The sequence below is a fragment of the Corvus cornix genome, chromosome 14 (assembly GCF_000738735.6).
Source record: "Corvus cornix cornix isolate S_Up_H32 chromosome 14, ASM73873v5, whole genome shotgun sequence".
NCBI lineage: Eukaryota > Metazoa > Chordata > Aves > Passeriformes > Corvidae > Corvus > Corvus cornix.
In genome coordinates this window covers 6,678,681-6,702,550 of record NC_046344.1, presented here as the reverse complement: position 1 = coordinate 6,702,550, position 23,870 = coordinate 6,678,681, and the positions used below count along the sequence as shown (strand labels likewise).

At 53.3% G+C, this 23,870-nt stretch overlaps 1 protein-coding gene and 1 long non-coding RNA gene across 4 annotated transcripts in view; one reads left to right on the top strand and one right to left on the bottom strand.

Moving 5' to 3' along the window:
• Window positions 1-9,347: 9,347 nt before the first annotated feature.
• On the bottom strand, window positions 9,348-11,972 carry LOC120410792. The gene is made up of 2 exons (XR_005603130.1): window positions 11,816-11,972; window positions 9,348-11,070 (listed from the first exon to the last, which is right to left on the bottom strand). It is a non-coding gene; the product is annotated as an uncharacterized LOC120410792 (long non-coding RNA).
• The window catches only part of PEMT (phosphatidylethanolamine N-methyltransferase), a 42,537-nt gene continuing 30,353 nt past the window's right edge, over window positions 11,687-23,870 (top strand). Inside the window, exons 1-2 of one of the 3 annotated variants that reach the window (XM_039560250.1) lie at window positions 11,687-11,846; window positions 14,480-14,587. In XM_039560250.1, coding sequence (XP_039416184.1) covers window positions 14,495-14,587 — 93 coding nt within the window. In that variant the 5' untranslated portion in view covers window positions 11,687-11,846; window positions 14,480-14,494. Of the gene's footprint in view, window positions 11,847-12,018; window positions 12,105-12,269; window positions 12,916-14,479; window positions 14,588-23,870 lie in introns of those variants that run through there. The other 2 variants (XM_039560249.1, XM_010392324.3) reach the window with 2 other exon arrangements.

Here is a 23,870-nt window from a genome sequence, read left to right as displayed (position 1 = left end):
CTTGGGAATCTCACCCAGTTTGCCAAGACATCCCTGTGCAGAGCAGGAACGCTCGGTTCCACACTGAGCTGGTCCTGCAGCCTGCCCTGCACCATCAGGGCACAAAATGATGTGTGTGTGAGGATCTCCCCAGTCCCAATCCACTTCAGCACAAGCAGGCAGTACAGTCCTGCATGGACTTTAAAAAATAGAATTCTAGACTAGTTTGGGCTGGAAAGGACCTTTAAAAGGTCACATAGTCCAACCCCCTGCAATGAGCAGGGACATCTCTAAGTAGATAAGGTTGCTCAGAGCCCCGTCCTACCTGACCATGAATGTTTGCAGGGTTGGGGCACCCACAGATTCTCTGGGCAACCTATGCCAGTGTTCTATCACCCTCACTGTAAAAACATCTCCCTTTTATCGAATCTAAACCAGCCCTCTTTCAGTGAAACACCGCAGGCTGTAATTTATGCGCACCTCAACAGGGGTACGTGCAACCTGAAGGGCTGCAGGTGCTTTTTTTCCCCCGGGCTGGGGACAGGTACAGCTGATGGTCAGCCAAGGACGCGGTGGCTCTTGGCAGCACCTCAGGTCCCATCCAGCCCCGCTCCCCGGAGCTGGCGCGGCCGCTCCGCAGCTGCGAATCCCGATAAAGCCCGTCCCGGCTCGCCGGCCGCCAGCTCACGTGTGAGCCCCTCGGTGCCGCTGCTTTGTCACAGCCCAGCGCTCACGCCGGGTTTATCACAGCTGAGTCGGCTGGCACGCGTTCCACTCCACATTTATCCCTTCCAATTTTGGAACAACCAGCCGCTCGGAACCATCCGCCCGGTGCAAACAGCCCCGGGCTGAGCGCGGTGCCTGCCCACCCCGTCCTGCACCGCCCACGCTCCGGAAGGCTCCTTCTCCTGTTAGATAAACAAGATATGTGCTAAAACACCCCAAAATCCTGGAGAAACCCAGCCTCCAGCAGGCCTGGGAGGTCTCCAAGGAGTGCTCTTCTCCCTGGAACCAAGTGATGGGATGTGCGGGAGTGAATCATAGAATCATTAAGGCCGGAAAAGACCTCCAAGATTATCAAGTCCAGCCTCTGAATGGTGCAAAGTTGTGTTGGGGAGGTGTTAGACTGGATATTTGAAATTCTTTCTGGAGAGAGTGGTCAAACCTTGGAACAGATTTCCTTCCTTCAATGTCCCAAGTCTGTCGGTGATCAAGAAGCATTTGGAAAATGCTTTTAATAATATGTTTTAGCATTTGGTCAGCCCTGAAGTGGTCAGGTAGTGGGACCCTGAAGTGGTCAGGCAGAGGATCACTGTAGGTCCTTTCCAGCTGACATAGTCCTGTCCTATTCTATTCTAGTCTATATTTTGAAACTCATTCCCACATCCACTTTGAAACCCCTTTGGGCTCACATGCCTCACCCCCATGCCCAGTCTCAGGCTGCTGAGTTATTTCCATGGCTGCCAGATGATTTGTGGCCTCCTGCCACCACTCAGAGGACAGGGACACTCAGATGAACCCTCCAGCATCTCCCCCTGCACCTCCCTGGTGTAAATCAGCACAGCACCGGCGATTCCAGCCGGGCTGATTTATGCTGGCAGAAAGATGCTCCAAAGCTCAGCCATGATTTAGAAATCCCATTAGGACCTGGCCACTTCTGCAGGAGAGGGGCAGGAGGTTGGTTTGTCTTCTCCTCCTGGAGAGAGGGATGCAGTGAGGAGCAGTGGCGGCACAGGCAGCTGTCTGTGCTGTCGTTCCATGGCTGACTCTGGCAGGATCAGTGCTCCGAGAGCACGGCTTCATCCTGGGAAGGCAAAACCTCCTCTGTGATTTACAGCAGGCAGGAAAAGCCAGTCCCATCTGCTACCCCAGGCACCTACCCTCTTTTTTTATTAAAGCTAATGTGAGAAACAACAGGGCTGCAGGAAAAGTGACTTCCATGGGCATGGCTCCTGGGGAGGGAAGAGCTGAGAGGCAACGGGAGCTGAATTTACCTCCATGGGAGCCCTGGAGAAGATGAGCATCATTTTGTAAAAGGGAGAGTGAGGCAGACAAGCCAAAAACATCACCTATAAAGAAAATAATCTCTCAGTACTCTCTCATCCTCCTTCCCTGATCCTTCCTTTGGTCTCTGTACACACTCAGGGCATTTTGCCCTACATGATGTTCTGCAGCTGGTGCTTGGCCACACAAATCACCCCTCAGCCAGGCTAACAAATGGCTAAACAACTGCAAAGGCACTTTGCAGCATCATTTTTTTCACCAGCTTTAGCAGCAGACTGGCTTTTACAGCACAGCTCTCCCTTCCGTCACTTTATCCAGCCTCCATAATGTACCACCCCCTCAAGAAAAAAAGAGGAAAGCAGTTTAAAACCAGGCCATTGCAGAGAAACAGCTCCCACATGGAAAATGGCTCCTCGAGGGGTGCTGCAGCCTCCCCTGCTGCCATGGAAAGGCCAATTAGAGCTGGAAAAAGCTCTCAGGGGAGTGCTCAGGTAGGAGGTTTGCTGCTCTTTTGGGGTGAGGCTCAGAGCAGCCAACGCTCAGCTTGGTGTGAGGGTCGGCAGATCCCACCAGTGGGAAGGGGTTGCTGAATACAGGGAAAACCTCTTTGGAGGATGCCTCTCCCATATTTTCTGGGCACCCAAAGGCTGGTTTATGCATTCATGGCACCATTGCTGCTACACCTCCCCTTGCTTCTTGGCAGCAGCATCACCAGGATGTTCCATCCTTATTCCTGGAGTGGGGGGACCCACAAGCCCCCTGTTCCCACCACCACTCACCTTGCAGGGCCCATCCAGTGCTCTCTTCCTGGGGGATTTTTTAACACTTCAGTTCCTTTTTGCAGCTTGTTGTAACAAATGTCCTGAGACTGGTTTTTTAGTGCTTAAATACTTTATGTGTGCTGGTGCTTGTTTGGCAGCCCATGGAGGGGGTTTTGTGGGTTATCCATCCTCCCCTTTCCCTCCCCTCTGCTGATAGCAGGATCAGATGAAGCCACCAGCTCCTCTCCCCAGTGTTCCGAAGCTCAGCACTGTAACTGTCTGCATTTGGGGGGCGAGAGGGGAGCTTGTGGGGAGAGAAACTGTGAACTCTGGAGAGGACACAGGGCATCCCGGGGACATCCCCAGCCCCACAGCAGGGTTTGACCTTCACAGATGAAGTCTTCCCCCTTTTTTCACCTCTCTCATCCTTCCCTTTCTCCTCCAGGAAAACAAAACTTCAGTGGTTCGTCTCACACAGAGCTTGGGCCAGGGAAATGCCATGCCAGCAGCCACAGCCTTGGAGAGCCAGGGACATGCTGTCCCTCCGAGGGAACTCCCTGAAAAGTCAAGGCCAGGCTGGCACTGTGTCTAGCACACTCTGAAGAGGCTGGATTTACTTCTGACCATAATAATCATGTAATGCCACATGTGCCGTGTGCCCTTGGTCACATCCCTCGTTTCCGGCGTTCCCCAGCACTGACGATGCTGTTGGAGACTGTGGGTGAGAATATGAGCATGATGGAGGGATGGAGCAGGAGGCTGCTGGCCACACACTGTGCTCCTGGCAAGGCTGGGAGCTGCAGACGTGTCACATGGCTTCTCCCTCACAGTCTCCAGGATTAGCTTAATAGCACGGGGAAATAACAGGATGAAAAATTCGCTCCCCTCCAAGCACTAAAAGCCAAGTTTCAAGGTTAATTGTCTGCCCTGTAGGAATAGCTTTTACACACTGCAAGGGGCTTAATTAGTGTCATTTTAGCCAAGCAGAGAGAGCGTGCCCTGGACCCATACTGCATGCCCCCAAGCCTATTTTCCTCTCCACGAGAGGTGATGGATTGCAGGCAGCTTCCCTGCACCAGTACTCAGCAGGGACAGGTTTGGGGCTGATCATGGAACCCCAAGATTCTCCTTGACAGCTGCTGCAGCACCGAGCCCCATCTCTGCACCCTCTGCACTCTTAGGTCCTGCACTGATGTGCTGCAAAGTGGCTGGATCCTGTCTCTGCCCCCGCTGGTCAGGGGAGCACCCATCCCCACTGGGCACCCACTTGGCAGGACACGCTGCCAGGCCTGGCTTTAAGAAGAGCTCAAGGGGATGGAGGGAATTTCTCTCCCCAAGTAGGGTTGTCCTGTGTGTCCCTACCAGCTTTGGGACATGGCTGCTCTCCTTGCAGCTAAGGTTAGTTTTCAGCCCAACACTGACCCCAGAGCAAAGCCAGACACGGTCCAGCACCAAGGTATGAGGAGAGGCAGCTGAATACCAGGGTCAGTGCCAGCAGTGGGGTCTCTGGTGCTACAGGGGCAGCCCATCTGGAGAGTGACTCAGGTCCTTCCCAGCACAGGGCAGCTGCTTTCCATTGGAGCATTCTTGGCAGTGGGGAGGAGGCCCCCATGGAGGGTTGCCATGCCCTGGCTTGGAGCCACTGGCAGCCCCCAATGTGGTTTCCCATCACCCGGCATCCACCCTCGCTGCGCTCCAGCTCACAGATCCCACAGGGATACCCATGACCTCCCATGCAATCCAGGCCAGGAGGCTGCCCTGGATGCCTGCCTGTCTGGGTTGGAGCAGACCTTGGAGAGGAGCAGCCTGTTGGGATTTAAATTTTTCCCCATATTGTAGAATTTATGGCAGCCCCCACTAAACCCATCTGCTGCTAAAGCCTCCTCATTCCTGCTCCAGCCACACTTCCAGTTGGGCTGTCCTCCTCCCACATCCCACACTCTGCTGTGGGGTTGTGGCCAGTGGGTGCTGGGTCCACCCCATGCTCCCAGCTTCCCTCCAGCCTCTCCCCCTTCCCTCTCTGACCTTTGGATTCAATTTCTCCCTGTTAGCTGATGTCCAAACAGGGTCCCAGGGGCTCTCCACCAGCAGAAACAAACTACAGCAGAAAACATTCATCCCAACAGACAGGGCTGGCAGGGAGCCCCCGCACCCCAGCCTGGGCAGTGACCCACATCCCAGCCGCTTCCCTTTTTTATGGGAATCTGCAAAAACACCCCAATTCTTGGCAAGTGGGCAACGCTACAGGCAGGCACCCTGGCAAAGGGAATGTCTGGAGTTTGGTGCTTCCAGGAGGGTGTGGGAAGGGGAGATGCATGAAGGAGGGAATGGGGACAGCATCTTTCTTTAGCACTAAAGGGATTAAACATCTTAAACCTGAAACAAGGTAAACAGTCTGCTTTGCCTTAGGTGGGGAAACCCCAGAACTTCTGCTTCATGCCATTTTATACAATCAAAGATCAGTTTGGGCTGAAAAGGTGAAAGAAGAGAAGCAAAAAGTTCTTTTTGTTGAAATGAGTTCGATCATCACCCAGTAACGGCACCCAGCTCCCAGTCTGCCTACGGGAGGATCATGGCAGAAATCCTGGATACTCAGTTTGTGGGGGTTCAAGGGCCAAGGCACTCGCAGCTCACACTCCCCTCCTGCTGCTGTGGCTCTGGGCTCACAGTGGTGAGGAGTGATGTATTTTTAATTCGTTTAAGGGAATTAAGCTCATCAGTCTGACTACTCACACGGCCTCCGCTTTCATTAATTTCTGAGCCGCTTGCCTGGATTCCTCTGGCTCTGGCAGGGGTTTGGCATCACAGGGAGACCCATTTCCTGCAAACTTGACAGATGTGGGCTGCTGGAGAGCAGCAGGAGACCCCATTTACCCCATCCCCACAGTGGGGAGTACTTTGGGTCACCCACCACATCAGTCCCATAGGGACATTCTGCCTTGCTCCACTTGCTCCACACTCCATCATGTGCTGCTGGAGAGCAGTGTGCTGGCAGCTGGAGAGCCTCTGCCCTCCTGAGGTCCCCAACCTTCTTTCTAGGGTCCTCAACCTTCTTCCTGGGGTCCCTGACCTTCTTCCCAGGGTCTCTGACCATCTTTCCATCTTCCTTTTGAAACACTTCTGTGATGTAGCTTGTAAACAGACACAAAAGCAGGGGGGAAAGAAGAGATAAGATAAAAATAACAGCAGCAGGAGTGGGTTTGAAGTAAATAACAGGAAAACATCAAAGTGGAGGGGGAGTGATGCTCTGAGGAGGTATTTATAGCTGGCTCTGTGGTTCCTCAGGATAGACCTGTGTGTCCCCATGGAGCCTCTTCCTGGCCCCCACAAGCATATGTTTGTGTCCCTGACTTGCAGTCAGCACTTCCCCGGGAGTCTTCCATGTGGATTCAGCCTGGAGGCAGAGTACATCCCCACAGCTTTTAGAGACCACTCAGGGAAAGGCTGATGCTCTGAAAAGGCTCTGAGCCCAGCCCTCTGTGGCACTGAGCACTGGGATCAGACACCTGCTGTAGGGGCCATCACACTTGGCATGAAGCAGCCTCAACTTTCAGGCTTTTTTTCCCCGCCAAGTACTCAATGAGAGCTTTTTGTCCCCACAGCCCTCCTGGGGGTCACATTTGAGAGCAAGACTGATTGCCTGGGAAAAGCCAGGCACCAGCGGAGCGAGGGATGAGAGATAGCCACGAAGGGAATGCTCAGTGCTGTGACTCAGCCCCCTCCACACGATGGACACATCCCATCCCTCCTCAATGCTACGGCGAGCATTGGGCATCTGGATGGTTCGGCTAAATGGGGGCACCCTAATTAGATGTGCCTGGATCAATGCACCTTAGCCTGGGCTGCTGGTGTGCAGGGAATTTTTTTGGAGGCTGCTTCAGCCTTTTGCACCTAACAGGCAAAGGCACTGGGGGTGCACAGGGTGTTTTGTAGGTGCAGAAAGGACCTGGAGGTGCAGGAAGAATCAGAGAAAGCTGCTCAGCCTCTTTGGATGGACCCTGGGGCAACGGGGGTTGTTTCCACCTCTGTCATGGGACGTGCCTGTGGCCAGGGAACATGGTAGCAGTGACCTTTTCAGCTGCCTTCTGCTTTGGGAAGCCTCAGCTTCTCTTACAGCATCTGTCCCCATGAAAAGTGCTTTGGAGGGATATAGGGCTTTGGGGGAGAGCAGATTGGCAGTAAACTCTCCAGCCAGCTGTGCAGAGTCAGGACCTTTTGGAAAAGGGAAATCTGGGGGATTTCCACCCACCTGGAGCCTCAAAATGTCCTCCTTCTTTGCAGCCATCTCCCCGGCTGGGGAAGCAGCCACTGCTCTGTGGTAACTCTGCACACCCTCGCTGCTGCTCTCTAATCAGACACGGGGTTTGCAATTAAGCGACACAGTAACCCTGGGGACAGAACCTGCTGTTTGAGCCCAGCTCGGACGAGTTTGGGGAGGGAGAGACCTGATTTCTCATTTAGCAGACAGGTCACGATCGGTGGATTCATTGATCCCAGAAAGCAAAGCCTCCGCTTCATTAGAGACATGCTGGTGATGAACGTGGCCTCGGGGAGCGGGGAAGCTGTGTGAATCCTTCCCTAAATGTTATCTCCACAAGGCTCAGAGCGCAGATGTTGGGAAGCTCCTCCAACAGGATGGCTTCCTCTGGAGGGAGCTGCTCCTTCCTACTGTGCCCATCACACATGTGGTTCTGAGGGGCACTGGAGCTCCCTGGAAATGCTGAGGCTGGAAAAATGCACCTTTATGCCTCTGTGTCTGCCTCTTCCCTCTGTGCTTCTCCCCACCGATGCGTGACGAGGGCACAGTGCCCTGGCTCAAAGAAATGCAAGCTGTGGCTGTGCCAGGGCAGAGCACCTGGGTGAGACCCAGCTTCGACATAAGGTGCACCTGGTGTCAGCATGGAATTCCTAGAGCCTGGGGGGTTTGTGAGGGGTGTTCACCCAGAAGCATGGACACACCAAGGCCTTGCAGAGCTGGTTCAGGTGCAGGCAGCAGGGGCAGGGCAGAGAAGAGGCAGCCCCATCGATTAAGCACATTGAAATTGGGCAAGATCCCTGTGCTAAGTCCTGCTCACACTGCTCCTGAACCACGACCGTGTGTATACAAAACGTTCTGACTGTAACAGCCAGATTCTGCTCTGTCCTCTGCTGCATTCCTGATTTTCCCTCCCCAGGTCAGCTCTCCCAGAGGGAGGTTTCCTCACTGGCTCCTGCCAGCAGTTACTGGCAATAACTTCTCGGTGCCCTTCAATGCAGCTGCTCGAGGCAGCAGATGGGGATGGGGGTTGAAGCTGAGCCAGACTGGCTGTTTTGCAAGCCTAGTTCAGGATAAGCTGGGCTTATGCAAGTAGCTCCATCTACTCCCGAAGTTCCCATTCTCTCCTGTAATACCTATGGAGATACTGGTGAAGTTACTGGGAGCAGTTTCACCAAGGTGAGCATTGCCCACAGGCTGGAGCAGGGCCCTGCACCGTCCCTTTCCCTGAAATCATGGTAACGACACCCACAGGCAAAAAGCAAGGGAAGGACTGTGAGCCCTCCCCATGGAAGGTTTTCCTGGTTCTCTGCATGAGGAAAACCATGCAGGGGATGTGGCTTTTAAAAAGGTTTCTGCTCCAGGGAGTCATGCTGTGCTGCTGGTTTGGGGCAGGGATGTGTCATTCTGCTCCTGCAGGTGTTAGGACTTCTTTTTGCCAATTCTTCCAAGAAAGCATCTCCCGTGGGCAAACCTGGCTGGCAGGACTCCCTGACGCCAACACAGGCATCCTCAGCTTTCACCAGTGACAAGCCTCCCACGCCGTGACACGTCCCCTTCGCAGGGGCAGATCCTAAGCTCCCAAGCATTTGGCTCCAGTTTCTGGCTCATGCTGATACATGGACGAGCTGGAAGCAAAGCATCCTCTACCCAGCTTGGCTTCCAGTTTGGGAGCATCTCAGGCTTTTGGAGAATTTAGGTACATGGAGGTGGTGTTGGTTGTTCTCTGTATCCCTGGGTATTTAAGGGAACTCAAGGAACAGTGAGGGCATGGAAAGGAGGAAAGGAGCAGCTGTCTCTCTGGATTTACAGGGATCAGCAGCTGAGCGAGTCCTCAGCATAACCAGGGTGTAACTAGGAGCAGAGTCTGCCTCACATACCATATGCTCCCAATCCACCACGCTCAATCAAGCCTAATAAAATTGATAGGGGAGCATTGAAAATCTCGTGATTAATTCTTTATGATCTGTAATAGGGGAGCTGTGTGCCAATTACTCGAGTAAATCATTCATCAGAAAATAAATAGAACTAACCTCCAGCACAAACACTAGAGGATTTTCACCAGGATTGTAGGTCTGGATTGCAGCATCACACCGCTGGTGACAGCGCATTATCTGATGGAGGACACAGAAGTAGCTGCAATTTTGCTGCTTCTCCCCAGGGTTTTGGCTCTGTGCTCCAGCATTATTTGTTGTTCTTCACCACACGTTTCAACGCTCTGTCCTTGATCTCCACGACCCATCCGTACAGGCCCTTGCAGGTTTGCAAGGGCTAAACCCACAAGAATCAGCTTTAATTCAGGGCAGGTTTGAACATGGAGACCACGACACAGGGACATGGACAAAAAGGAATCTGAACAAGATTTTTATTTTCCCAGCAAGGAAACCAATCATTTGGCCTGGAAACTTTTTCCTGGTCTTGCAAGGAGAGCTGTTCCTCTGTGCTGAAGTTACCAGACTGCCATTTCCCAACCAATGTCCCATTTCTAAGGGAAAACCACCCAACAGCACTCCCTGCCCCAGATTTCCACATGTTGGGAATTTCCCGGGTTGTGTTTGAAATTTGAAATGCTCCTGAACAAAGTGCATCTTGCTAAGCCACAGTGTCCTGCTAACACACATTCAGCATCCTTCACCATGATGCAACTCCATATCCATCAGGGGCCTCTTGGGACTGTGGTGGGATTGCAAAGGACACTGAGGGAGTTCATGCTGAAAAGGGACTTGAGAAAGCTGAGGGCAATGTCCTCTTCCTGAGCTCAGCGCTCAGAAAGGGAGAGCTGGATAAAAGGCATGTCATGGGGAGAAGGGGAGGGATGGGGACGCAAAATCCTGCCTTTGCAGAAAGCCCTCTTTGTCTCCTTCACAGCTGCAGGGATGTGTCCAAAGTGGGATGAAGGCCAGCACAGAGGGGCCCCAAAACATCTTCTTTCCCTCTCACATGGAAAAACTTCCATGGACAGGGAATTTGGCAGTGGAAATGGCATGGAGGCTCAAGTGTGATTCGCTACCCTAAACTGAGCTGGTGGCAAGACACTGGATCCTGCAGCACGTGCCTTCACTGGGGTGACAGGACAGACATGTCCATGACAGCCCAGCTCTGCTGACCTTGAATGAGGAGCCAGCAAGACAGTTCATCCCTCTGCACCTCCTCACCATCCATCCCTCAGTCAGACCCATTCCTCCTCCCACTGTGCCATGACATCCCTGTCCTTTCCTAGCTGGCAGCGCTGGCATCACCAGGACACCCTCCCCTTGCAGCCAGGAGGACACTTTGGAGGTTTCTCCCTGCTAATTCCCTCCTGGAGAGGGACATTAGCATCTCACACATCCCAACCACCATCACTTCCCCCACCGCTTGCTTCCCCATCACCCTTCCTGCGGCTCCCAGCACCCAGCTGGTGGGACTCAGAACAAACATCCTCCCACCTGCTCCCGCGGCCCAGCCCGGGAGATGGCAGAGGCGATAATTACACACTTGGCACAGCGAAATTATCCAGCGTGGGGGAGAAGAGGCCGGAAGCAGCTGGAGATCATCCACAGGGAATGCTGCTCCCACCCACAGTGCCTCGGTGTGTGCCTCACCCCCAACCAGCCCAGTTTATACTGTGAACGTGCTCCTTGGGCCCTGTGCGAGCACCCCGAGTGCCAGAGCTGACGGTGCAGGTGGGGATGTGGGGATGTGCTGGTGCACCGAGGGGTTCGGACCAGAGCTATGGAAAGCTGGCTTCCCGTGGAGCCAAACTGGGATCCCTGGGGTCTGCTGAAGCGTATCCTCCAAGGATGCCATTTTCTTGGGGAGGGCTTCAAGTGAGCCATCACTCATGCACACTTTTGGTGCCTGCCAGAACACAAGTACTCGGATATCCTGTCCCTTCCCTGCTCCCATGAGACCTCTGGGAGGGACACTTGCAGCTCATTGACACCAAATTCGTTTTTGAGGAAGATTTGTTTCCTTGCAAAGCAGGATCTTCAAAAGTAGAGACCCTCGGGGGTCTACAGGGATGATACTACCCGATTTTCCAGGCAGGTCCAGGACTGCAGCCCATGAGGTGCACCAACCAGAAACATCCTAGACAGGATTGAAGAAGAGAAATAACATGAATAGTAATAATAACAGCAATAAAAAAATATACTGCACTGGCTGAAGGGAGAAGGCTGCAATGAATTGTCCTAAAAATACATGGAGACTTGGTGGCTTTACGTTTTGCCCTTGAATGAGTAATGTTGGTCAAGAGACATTTAATTTCCTGTGCCAGAGAGCCACTGAAGCTGCTTCCCAGCTCCTGGCCCTGGTGTGAGCACTGAACTGGGACAGGGCACGGGATGGGCAGGGATTACAGAATCATTGAATCATAGAATGATTCCCTTCGGTTGGAAGGGACCTTAAAGATCATCTCATTCCACCCCGAGCCATGGGCTGGGACACCTTGCACTACACCAGGTCGCTCCTAGCCCCGTCCAGCCTGGCCTGGAACACTTCCAGGGATGGGGCAGTCACAGCTTCCCTGGGTAAAAGGGAATGGGCAGGGATCAGGCAAGGGAGAGCCACGGGAGTTGGCAGGGAACGGGCAGGGGCTGGCAGGGGACAGGCGGGGGCTGGCAGTGCCTGTCTCTGCCCCTGCAGCTGCGGTACCCAGTCGGTTCTCGCCCCCTCTCCCACCGGGGCCGTCCCACTCCCAGCCGCACTCCAGCTCCCGGTGCGGCCCCGGGGAGTCCGTCCCGCCCGCTCCCGCTGCTCCAGAGGGCAGGGTCGAAGTCCAGCCCCGACCGCGGGGCCGCTCTCCCTCCCGCCGCGGCCCGACACGATCTCACACCCGCAGCGGAGGCGGCCGGGCCGGCGGCGAGGTCAGTGCTGTCCCCGGCCCGCAGGCCCCGGGCTCGCTGCGGCTCCAGGCCCGGCTCCTCCCGGGGAGGCGGGACCGCGGCTCCCGGCAGTGCCACCGCGGGCTCGGCGCTCGGCCCGGGCCAGGGGCGCGGCGGGGGCACCCGGCCATGGCGGGGCGGCCCGGGCCGGGCGCGGGGCGGCGGGAGGCGGCGGCGGGCGGGGCCCGGCGCTTCCCGCGGGAGTGCTGCGAGGGGCTGGGCGGCCTGGACTACGGCCAGGTACCGGCGGGCCGGGCGCGGGCGGGAGGGCGGCCCCGGGGAGGGCCCGGCCTGGGGCAGCGAGGGGAGCCCGGGGATGGATCCCCCGCCCCCCCGGTGCCGCCGCAGGGCTCGGCAGATCCGCTGGGAATCGCCCCCGGGTTGTGCCCGCAGGTGCAGCAGGCCTCGGGATGCTCGGTCCCCGGTTCCCCAGGTGCACCCATCGCCCTCCCAGCCCGGTTCCACCCCAGCCGGGATGGCACGGTCTGACCGGGAAGCAGGGGCTGCTCTGGCACTGCGCGGGAGGCCCGGGGGTGCTGCCACCGGCTCACCCAGGTGCCCCTGCAGCTCTTGTGGGGGTGCCCGTGCAGCTCTCACCCAGGTATCCATTTATCTCTCACTCAGGTGCCGATACAGCTCTCACCCAAGAGAGAGCTGCCCATGCAGCTCTTATCCAGGTGCCTGTATTGCTGTCCCCCAAGTGCCTGTATGGCTCTCACCCGTGTGCCCGTTTATGTCTCACCAAGGTGCCCATGCAGCTGTCACCTGGGTGCCTGTACAGCTCCCACCCAGCTGCCCATGCTGTTCCCACCCTCCCTGACTTTGGGGCTGTGATCACGCGGGCAGCGCTTGCCACGGTCATTGATCCCCCACCGTGGAGGAGAGGGCAAAGTTGAATGTTCTGTGCCTGTTACGTGGCTGTCCCAGCAGCTCGAAGAGACAGCTCATCCCATTAGGGCTCCCCTTTTATCCCGAAAAGCACACGCCGGGCACAGGCCAATCTGCCTCCCCTGGCAGCTGCGAATTTGGTTGTTGAGCAGGAGAAAAGAAGGTGAGTGCAATGTTAACGATGTTGCCTGCCAGGAGTTAGTAGGTCAAGAAGCTTTTGTTCAGCCCGTGCTAGCACTGTGCTCAGCACTGTACAAAACGAGAGGAAAGAAGCTGTCCTGGCCCCACGGGATTGCAATTGAAGCCGGATTAGACAGTTCGGCCCCAGTGCCAGCAGCTGCTTGTGTTATGCCTTGACAGTGTGAAGGGATGAGGTCTGATGGGGAAGAGCTGCTTGGGAGTGAAGGGAGGGGAGGAGAGGCTGTGGACGATGGGAGTAGGGGGAGACCAGTCTGGATCAGGCCGTGGGGCTGCTCCCATTGTTCTGTGCCAGCACCTGTGTCCCCAGGGCTCAGATGTAGGAGCGTGGGGGATCTGGGGCAGTGGTGGTTTGAAGGCAGCTGTGGACCCCCGTGAGGATCCCCCCTTTCCCCAGGGCTGTACGGTCTTTACTCCTGCACTTTGCACTGTGGGCAGTCATGGCTGGGCAGGAGGTGCTTGGAGCAACTGGATGTGCCCTGGGCTAGCACGGGAGCTATTCCCATGGCCTTTTCTCTGGGCTAGGAGAGGTGCTGGGTTTACAGCCCCTTTCCATGGTGACACTGTGGCTCTGGTTCTTTCCAAGAGCATGTGAGGAGCCAGTGGGAATTTATCTCCCGTACGAGTGAGCCGGAACTGATACCTTTTTGAGCCATTCTTGTCCCCTGGCATCTAAAGGACTTGCAAACACAGCTGTGTTGGGGAAGCAAAAACCTTCCATGTCTCAATGTTGTCTTGGTTTTGCTTCAAGTGAGGGAAGGGCTTGGGCTGGGCTATTTTGTTGTTTGCTTTCAAAGGTTTTGACCAAAAGAAAAAAAAAGACACTGGCTGTTTTTCATCCAAATACCAGGGAGAGGGAGTGAGGAGGGAGAAGTAGCATGGCTTACTGCACGTAAAAATGCTGACAATGTCAGGGAGCCGTCTTGGGAAAAATCTCTCTCTCTTAAAAGGAGAACATCAAGTTTTAAGAAGTTTTTATTGTTGTCATTAAGACAGGAAATTCTTTTGCAGCTCCTTACAGTGCAAAAAAAAAAAACCAACCCAACAAAACCCCTTGCAATGGAGGGAGTTTGCATCTCTCTTACTTGATGGGAGACAAGTTTGAAGCTGACACAGTTCATTGCTAGGGGGTTCCGTGCAGACCAGCGTCCCTGGGACTGTCCTCTGTCTCCAGGGACACTGAGATGCTGTGGAATGGTGCTGCCTGTCCTAAAACACTCATGAGTTGGAAACTGAGGACTGCTGCTCGTCCTCAGAGCAGCAGTGTCACCTCAGTGCCTGTGTCCTTCTGGGCACTGCTGTGAGCGTGGGGCTCCCAGAGAGCCCAGTGCTCCTGAGGTTTGGGGAGACAGCTTGGAGAAGCTGCCATCCTTCTTCTGGGCTTTGCACCCTGACATAGCACTTTGCAAGCTGTGACAACACATTCCTTGGGGCTATTAAAAGGTTCATCTCCCCTTGGGGCAGCTGATGGGTTTGGTTTGAGGCGAAGTGTCCCTGTGGGATCCTGCACTCCATCCCTTCCTCCACAGGTGGATGTGGCAGCCATGGTGCGGCTCTTTGGCTACGTGGATGTGACTGACACTGACTTCATAGTGGCCGTCCTCTCAATCGCCTTCAACCCTCTCTTCTGGAATGTGGTAAGAGCTGCCTGTGTGCCAGCTGCTCCTTTACTTTCAGCCTTCCTTTCCCAGCTTCCTTTGGGAGGAAAAACCTCTTTTGGGAAGTCTGCTGGGCTGAGTGGGGGGAACTGTGCTCAGTTAGCCTTTAGGAGTGGGTGAGCAGGGAGCTGTGCTGCAGCTCCTGGGGCTGGGAGTTACCCTGAGGGCTGTCACATAGGACGTGAAGGTGGGAACCAGCACAGGATACAGAAAGAATTGGGTGCTGAGCTTGGGAGAGGGAGCAGAGCAATCAAACCCATCCTTCAGCCACGTGTCCCACCCAGCAGCCAGGCACTGCTCACTACTGGGACTGAGCATGAATGGCATTAATCCCCATCAGGGTGGCTGCACTGGATATGTTGCCTGCTGCTTCTCCTTGAAATATGTTGGCAGCTGTTTGTGTGGATGGCAGGAAGCAAAAACAGTCAAGCCAAAAGTTGGCCTGAAAAAACTGGTCCTCCATCATGCTGCAAAGCCTGACAGAGAGCTGCAGGGTTGGCAGCAAGCCAGCCCTAGGAGGAGCAGGATACCTGTGCATGGGTGATGTTTGCTACGGCTGTGGGTGCCACAGTGCTTTGGGAGCCAAGGCTGGAGCAACCTCCACTGCCTGTTACTGCTGTGGTTTGCTGCCTCCTTAAGAAACCAGCAGAAATCATTGCTGGCCCAGTTTTGCAGCATTCTAGAGCCCATGTGACAAGCAGGAAGCCCAAGTTGGCTGCAGGACGAGGTGACTCCCACCCTGCAGCAGCCTCAGCAGCACAGCTGAGGTGGGGGTGAAATGTCCCTGCGGGCACTCCTGGGAATGGGATGCCATCTCAGCCATGATTCCCAAATCTGCCCGCCAAACCTCCCTGCGGGGATTCTCTCCCTGGAGAATACTCTTCAAAGAGGCCTTATTTTTCCAGAGGGGGAGGACTCCTCTCTCTCTGAGTGCGGGGGCTCTTGAGATCGTCTCACGCTGGGCTTTGGAAAAGCGAGGCTCTGCTGGCTGTGAGTCACTTTGGAAACCTCTGTCGGAGCTCTTTGTTGCAGCCTCCCTAATTTTTCATGCAACTCGTTATTAAAAAGTCTCACGGTGTCTGAAATGCGAGCTGGAATATGCCACATTATTTCGACTGCGGAGTCATCATTTAGCATAAAGAATCAATGAACAAGAAGATTCAGGATGTGGTCTCTTGGGGGAGAGGCTGGCTCCAGCGAGAAACTGCATGAAAGGCAAAGAAAAAAGTACTTTATTAGCATCTGCTGCTATGCCTGGGACTCGTGGGACGCCTGCAGCTTGGGAAATAGCGTTGCTTTTTGGATCAGGAGTTTGGCTGCTGTTAAAGGACGGGGAAAGCTGATGTAAGAGCAGGAAGTTTGTTGCTGTGTGCTGCTGTTGTCCCCTGGCAGGGACTGGGGAGCGACGCCGTTGGCAGCAGGTGGCACTCCAAGCCAGACGTGCAGGGCTGCGCCTGGGAGCAGGAGGTTTGAGTGAGCAGCCTGAGCTGGGTATTGGGGAAAGCTCTTGAGCGTGGCATTCCTTGTTTTCCCGGCTGGAATGGGCCGGGTGGATCTTGCAGTCTGTATGCCTCCGTCCTCGCTCTGCCCAGGCCCCCAAGCATCTCCCTGGTGTTTTCAGTCCTGGTGTGTGGCTCACACCAGGCAATGCTGGAAGGCTCTTGCAGGGGGCCTGTGGGCCCTGCAGCCCTAAGCAAGCCCCCACTGTTGGATACATTTCAGCAAGAGTGGCCCTGGCTATCCTTGGATTTTTCCTGACCTGGTTCCTTTACCTCCTCCCCATCCTTTTATCCATGGGATCATTGTCGCCTCCCTGCATCCAGCCAGCAGCTCTTCTTTCTTTCCCTATATCCCTGCACAGACTCTCTCTGTCCTTGGCTATTTGAGTTCCTTCCCAGCAGCTGAGATTGCTTCTGCATCTGAATTGCTCTGGGTTTCCAAGAGCTTCAGTGCAAAGACTGGAATTCTGCACAGTGCCAAAGCACTCTTTGCTCTCTCTGCTCAATAAGTAATGTGGGACGCTGGTCAAAATCCCTCCTGTGCATGAAATTCCTGATTTGGATAGAGATTGGGTGGGGATGCATTGATTTAGTTCAGTGTCTTAATTCCCTGTTTCTGCTGAACTCCAGCCAGTTCTGCCTCTTCCAAAGTTTGGCATTGGGTTGTCCTTGCTGTGCAGTGCCTCTGAATAAATATGTGGTGGGGAAACCCCGGCTCCATGCAGTGCTTGGATCATGGAGAGGTATATCCCAAGGCCTTGATCATAGCAAGGTGCCCTGGTGAGCACTGGGCATGTTTCTCTGGGACAAAACCTGTGGAGTTTGGGGACGAAGCACAGACTCTGGAGGCTGCGGAGGAGTGTGTCCTCCAGAGAAAAACGTGATGCTTGTCAGGTTGATGGATGTACTTTGGGTAAGAGCAATTTTGAGGACCAGAGCCTAAGTGGGGCAATTTGCAGACTCCAGCTGGGCTGTGCTGATGTTCCCTCGTGTTCTCCACAGGGGAGAAAAGCTCTTCCAGAAAGGCCTCACGACTTTCAATTCCCATCTTCCTCCCTGCAGGCATGTGCAGGGGGGTACCAGGAATGTCTCCCCAGGGCCACCTGCTGCATTTCCTCACCAAACCGTGGGCTTGCACCCCCTCTTCTGCTTCCACCCCCTTCGTGCCAGTTAGAATCCCTCCTGTCCCTGGACAGCCCTCAGGTCATGTTGTCCATGGCACAGCTTGAATGTGTTCCTGCATTATTCTCTAGTTTTTCCCATATTTTTTCCTCTCTCCTGATCATGCTGTCTTTGCTTTCCCACCCACTGTGTCTGTTATGAGAGGAGCTGCTGGGAACTGTGGTCCCACAGGAGGCAGGGTGCAGGTGAGGTCCCAAAAGGAAGCTGCGGAGCTGTTTTGGGAATGAAATCACTTTAAACTCCCCAAGGATGTTCAATGCAGCCAGGAGACCTGAGCCACCATGGGGCTGTAGAGGGGCACCTGGCAAGGAGCAGGCACATCTCTGGAGCTGTGCCATAAAATGTTAATGAGGCCAGAGCAGCAGGAACTTCAATAAATCCCATCTGTGTTTGGAAAGCCGCAGAACGATGGGAGAAACTTCTCATCCCTTGGTAACTAAGGAAGGCATTAAATAAAAACTCCTCAGGGACAAACATTTTCAAGCCAAGAGAGGTAGATAACCTGCATGCAGGAGGCTCTAAAGAGCTGGCTGAGCCTTGGCACATGAGGACTTTCTAGAAAGCTGGAAGGTTTCTGTCACTCTCAGTTGCAACCAGGCATAGCCGTGAGGCCAGTAGTCTGACGTCCATCACCACGCAAGTGAGTTTTAAGTGGGGAGTGCATCCATCAGCAATCTTTTCTTGATTTGAGCCTCTTAAAAATTTAGGTCTGGCGTCATGGACTGATTTAGAAATGGCTCATCTTCAGCTGGCGCCCCAGAGCTCACTCCTCCCATCACCTCGGTCACCCCCTCGAGACACCCGTGTGTCTCACAGGAATCTGCAGGGTGAAACCTCAAATGTCAGCGCTGGGAACAGGCTTGGCGTAATTTAGCGTGATTTTAAAGGAAATAGACCCCATCAGACAGTGATTTTATTCTTCAAGGTTGCAGCTTTTCCTGTTCAGGGTAACATCTCTGTTCTAGACTTCTGTCAAGTGTTTAAGCTGCATGAGGTTTTGATTAAAGAAGTAGTTGCACAGGGACCTGGGCTGACAACGCCTGGCTCCTGATGGATGTGTATCTCTTGGTTCATTTATTTTTAATTTCCCATCTTTTTCTCCTTCTTTGGAGACTGGAGGAATCTGCCAAGTGGGTAAGAAGTGCTTGCACTGGAAGGGAGGGGGAAGATTGCAGGCACTGGCAGCCCAATTTCACCTACATCTGACCACTTCTTGCTAAACTCGGAGGAAGGTGCCTGGCCTAAAACACCCCCACGCTGCTGGGAAGCAGATGGAAGCTTGGGAGTTGTCGGGATTCAGACCTCAGTGAGCCAAAGTCCAAGAAACCTTTTGGGGACAGGAGAAAAAAGCCTGATGCTGGGAGATTTCAACAGCTCTCACTGCCTGTCTTAGAGAAGGAAAGGATTGAGCCATGGCTTGATGGTGTTGTGTCAGCACCTCGCTGGGGAAAGGAAATTGTAGGGTATAAAATAGCTGTGTGAGGGCTGGGATGGCCGCAGAGCCTTGCAGGGAGTGCACCTCAGTTACCTGAAGTTTACAGGACTGGGAGATGAATGAGTCAGGGTGATTCAATATTTTTTTCTGGCCTTCAGATTCTGTCAAGCTGCAAGACTTTTGTAGGCTCCCCCACAAACCTCTGCCTGCCTGCAGCCACGGGGGAGAGAAGAAAACAGCCCTCAACCAGCTTCTGGAAAGTGCTTTTAGACCCCATCATAGAAGCCATGGCACAGTGGCGATGATTATCTGCTTATAACAGATGCTAGATCAATAGCGGGGCTTCAAGCTACGCTGCAAGGCAATTGACTGCAGAAAGTGTTTCTTTATTGGGGTAAAGCTGGGCTTGCAATGAGGCTCAGATCCGCTCTTACATCTCCGGTCTTAAAATGTCACCACCAGCTCTGATGCCTTTCATCCTTTGTGCAGGGAGAGAACGCACATTATTCATAATTGGACTCTCTACCAGGCAGCAATAGCCGTTTTCATTTCCTACAATAGCTGAGAAAGAGTGAGGATTTGCCTTTTTTTTTTTTCCCCCATCTCCCAAATAGCATTTAGTGGCAATTTTATTCCAAGTGACTTGGTAACGCTTTCACTCCGGCAGCGGGGGCTTTGCAGCGCCACTGTAGCGTGTGGAAGCGGAGGGCATCGATTCTCCAGCTCTCATAACAGAGCCAGTCCTGCCCAGGTGTGTAACACCAGGCTTGTTTGTCTCCTAAATTTAGCTTTTCTAGCGTGTCGGCACCACTGCGAGCCACATAACAAGCACCAAAACTGGGTCGCACCCTCTGGCGTGCCGGCTGGAGTGGCACAATTAGGAGCGCTGTCACCTTGAGGGAGAGCCACATCCTTTGTCCCAGCACTGCTTCCCACAGCCTCACAGCTGGAGGTGGTGGTGTTTTCATCTAAATCCTCTTGAAGAAGCTGTACAATATATTTTTATGGTGTGTTTGCAGGCTGAGCTGCCTGTGGTGGGGGGATTGTGGAGCCTCAGCTGTGAGCTGAGATGCTTTGTCTGTGTGTCGAGCTGGGCACGGTCTCAGTGCTCAGGGCTCCGGGCGAGGTGGTGACAGTCATTCCAGCAGCTGCTCACTCACCGTGCATGGGTACCTGCCAAGGCAGGCTGTGCTTGGGAAGCTGAGCCATTTCTGTGCCTTTTCTGAGAGTGAATTTGGGATCCAGCTGGTGTGCGACGTGCCTGCTCAGCGTTTCTCAAAACCAAGGTCAGAATCTGCCTCTCCCCTCACAGCTAACCCGAAAAGCAACCTCCTTTTTTTAGCATCTGCAGAGTGCTTCTCTGAAAACCCAGGGTCTTTGTTGTATATACTGGACTTCTCTTGTTTAGTGTTTTTAAAAATAAACTGCAGGCTGCTGGCAGCCCTGATGGAGTAAGTCAGCACACACACAAAAGATGAAAAAAATTATATTTAAGCCAAGAGTCTTGTTTCCATATGGATCAGAGGATTATCTGTAGACCCTGGAAGCTGGAAGAGGCTCTTTCTTCTCCATCCCACTCCATCCCTCTCCTGCCATCCTGCTGCTAAACCCTCTCACGTGCTGATGAGGTGCTGCTCATGAAATGGCAAGTCTGTGACCACCTGTGTCTCACAGGACAAGGGAAAAAGTGCAGCTGGAAACAAAAAAGAAAGTGGTTTTATCTACCCAGACTGGAAGGTGTGGAAGAGGTGGCTCCTCCTTCATGGCCCTGGGCTTTGGCAGTGTTTGTGCATAGCCTGGGGACTGGGAGCTGCTGGAGCCCTGAGGGGAGAAACCCACTGCCACCCCCGGAATGTCAGTGATCCAGGGGCTGGACGGGACCTTCTCGTGCTGTGTGCCTGCCTTAGTCACAGACATGAGCCAGGTGTATTCCAGCTGTGCTGTGGCACAGACTGTTTAGGAGAAGCCTGCCCAGTTCTCAGAAGGATGGGATTTCCCAAAATAGGCTGTTTTGATGGAGAAATGCAGACACACAGTGTGCTGGGTACTCTTGGGAGGTTATTTCCGTAAGCCCTGCTGCCACACTTCCATCACGATGCAGTTGCATCTTCTGTGTGTCTGGAGACTCGTGGTGGGGAGGGAGGCCTTGGGGTTTCATGGTGGGGGTGCTGAATCTGGCTTGTGGCAGGCTGGTAGCACCCCAAAGAAAATGCCACCTTATTTTCCCTATTTTTTTCCCCCTGGATGAACTCCAAGGGGACATTTATCTCCAGTTGCTCACGTGGCAGCAGCACATGGATGGGAAAGTAGATTAGTAAATCAAGAAAGCAAAACCCTCCATGTGTTTTCCACCTGTATAATGACCCCAGTGACATGTGCAAGAAATGGTTCTTGGCAGGAGCATCCCACATCCCTGCTCTCCTGAGGGTGGCACCAGATAGTTCAGCAGCCCAATCACAGCAGTGCTTGTCGGACATTGGTTCCTTGTAAATACTAGGATCCTCATCTTAGTTAGAGCAAGCAACTATGTGCAGCCTGCCAGGCTGCCTGCCTGCATCAGGTCCCTGTCATTCCCCTTCCTAAGGAATCCTGACAAAGCTTTAACTCCCCTGTAACTCAAACCCAGGGAGAAGCAGTTGATTTTTGGAAGCTGGTTTTGTTGATGGAGGACATGAGCTGTGGACACAAGAGTGGGCCTGCACCGTGCTGTTGGTTGATATGTGGCAGAGGGATGGGAGCAGCAGTGCACTGACTGTACAGAACAAGGGGTTTTGATTTTGGAGGGTGACCCCAAGCCAGGGGAAGGGCTGTGGAGCTGCTGCCTAAATTTTCCTTTTCCCTACCAAGCCACCTGAACTTCTGTGCTTGCTCCCATGCAGGAATGAGGGGCAACCTTCTTAGGAAATTAAAAACTTGGTTTCCAGAAAAGCTGGATGCCCCAGGCTTTTACACCTGCACATGGCTTCATCAAGCTGTCTTGCTCTCCCAGTGGATCTTGAGGTCAAGGAGAGGAAGACTGGTGGGAGCTCTTGATTTTCCTGTGTGTCACTGAAATCATGAACCTCTGTGGTGAAGTACAAACTCACCTGGATTGGACAATATCTTACTTGGTTTTTTTCTTTGTGAAATCTTTTTTTGTTCCCTCTCTTTACTCCCCCAGACCAGGGATGATGCAGCCATGGGCTCGTTCTGCAGGTCAGCATGTGCAAGCTCTGCTTTGTCCGGCTGAAAGGTTTTCGCTTGCTATCTGTGTAGGCACAATCATTTTTGGTGTGATCCTTTTTGTACTTTGGGGAAGAAAAAGGCTATGAACAGCTCACAGCCTTGAAGAGGGTGAAATGGAGATGGGTTTTAGCAATTTTCTGTGCTTTTGGCTGTTGCAGGGAAGCCTGTCCGTCAGGGCTCCCAGAACGCCTTCGTCACCTCCTTTGTGCGGTGGGAGGTTTGCTCATTATCTGGTTTCTGCTTCGCTTATAAAAGAAGCTGTAATTGTAGCAGCTCCTTGCCATAAAAGCACAAAGACATTTTCTGTGAAGGAAAGTGTACATGCAGCTTTTATGATCCTTTACAGGACTTCTTCTGCCCACTTTTCTCGCCTCCTGCCCTTTATCCAGCATCATCTCTGTGCCTGCATGGTCTGCAGCATGAGCACCTTTGCACCTTTTAGATAGAAGAAGTTGGGCATCCTCCTTGTCAGTCTTGTTGAGAGAAAAGAAGACAGACCCCAAATCCCCCCGTGTAGTCAGGTGTTCAGATTCCTGCCTCTTCCCTCAGAGCTGTTGGCCCAATAGCAGATGCTCAATCTGCATCGTCCCGGGAGGGATTTTGGACTGGGGAAAAGAACCTTGTCTATCTGTCTGTGACTGAGGTGTACATCCATAACAGGAAGTAATAACAAATCTGATCACTTTGAGGCATGCATGCCTGTTCCTATAAAAAACGGAATGACCTCAGACGAGATACTGTATTTTTAACTATGAAGCAATCCTACTAAGTGCCCTTTCCTGTTTATTTTTACCAGGACATTGTTGTAATGACTGCAGACTTACTCATTTCATTCCCAAGGCTGGAGAGCAGCAATGAATTAGTTTCATTTTGAGATTTTGTTGTACAGTCATTTTCCAGAGACTGATGTACTTGGAAGCCAAAGCAAGTGCATTGCCCAACAGAGGAACATTACTTTTCTTCCTGTATCCATTAAGCTTTGGTCACCAGTGTGAATGTGAGTAGATCCATGTCTGGAAGGACTTTCTCAGCGTCCCTCCTCTACCTCTGTGCAGGCCTGTAGTAGAAATTTGTGGAGCAAAAGGCTGTGAGAATCTTTGAGCACTGGATGCAGGGCTGGTATCTGTATCCCAGCACTGGGCTTTGAGGCTGCAGGATGGGGAAGGACCTCCCCTGGGATGTAGATCCCAGGATCTGAGGATAACTGAGTGTTCACTTGGCTTTTGGGTTACATTTCTTGCATTTAACAGATGAAGAAATACTGTGGGGCACGTGGTTACACCTGTCCACACCCAGAGGAACCCCAGTGCTGACACCAGCAGGGCCGAGAGGTCTGGTGGTTGTGTTTAACCCTTCAGGTTGTTATTACCTGTTGTGCCCATGTGTTGAACATCTCATCCCCAGGCAGAGGGGAACAGAGCCCGTGTTACATAAAGATCACACTGTCCCTCTCTATTGCTGCTGCCACGACGGCAGCATCACAAACATGCGTGTCCTCAGTGCCATGGGAAATGTTCCCAGGGGAGGCTTAACACAGAGCCTGGAACATGATCTGTCCAGCAGGGAGAGGACAGGAGGCCCTCCCAGACGAAATTGGTGCTTTGCTGAGCATGGCCAGTGCAACCAGTACCTCTATTCCAACGACCTCTCACTCCTCTGTGAAGGAGTATTGAATTTCTCCTGCATTTTGTGCTCTCTGAGGTGGATTTATTTTTTTCTCCCCCCTTCCCTGTCCCTCTCCCATCACAGCTCCTGGGGGAACGATGAGCGGGTACATACTGTCCAGAGGATGGGTGTGTTGGGAGTCCTTATTAGCAGACTTATTCCAGAGAATTAAACCCTAATTTCACAAAAGGGCAGCAAGAAAGCAGCTGCAGCTCTGGGAGAAGCTGAGTTGGCTTTGTGTGTTGTTTGTAAATGG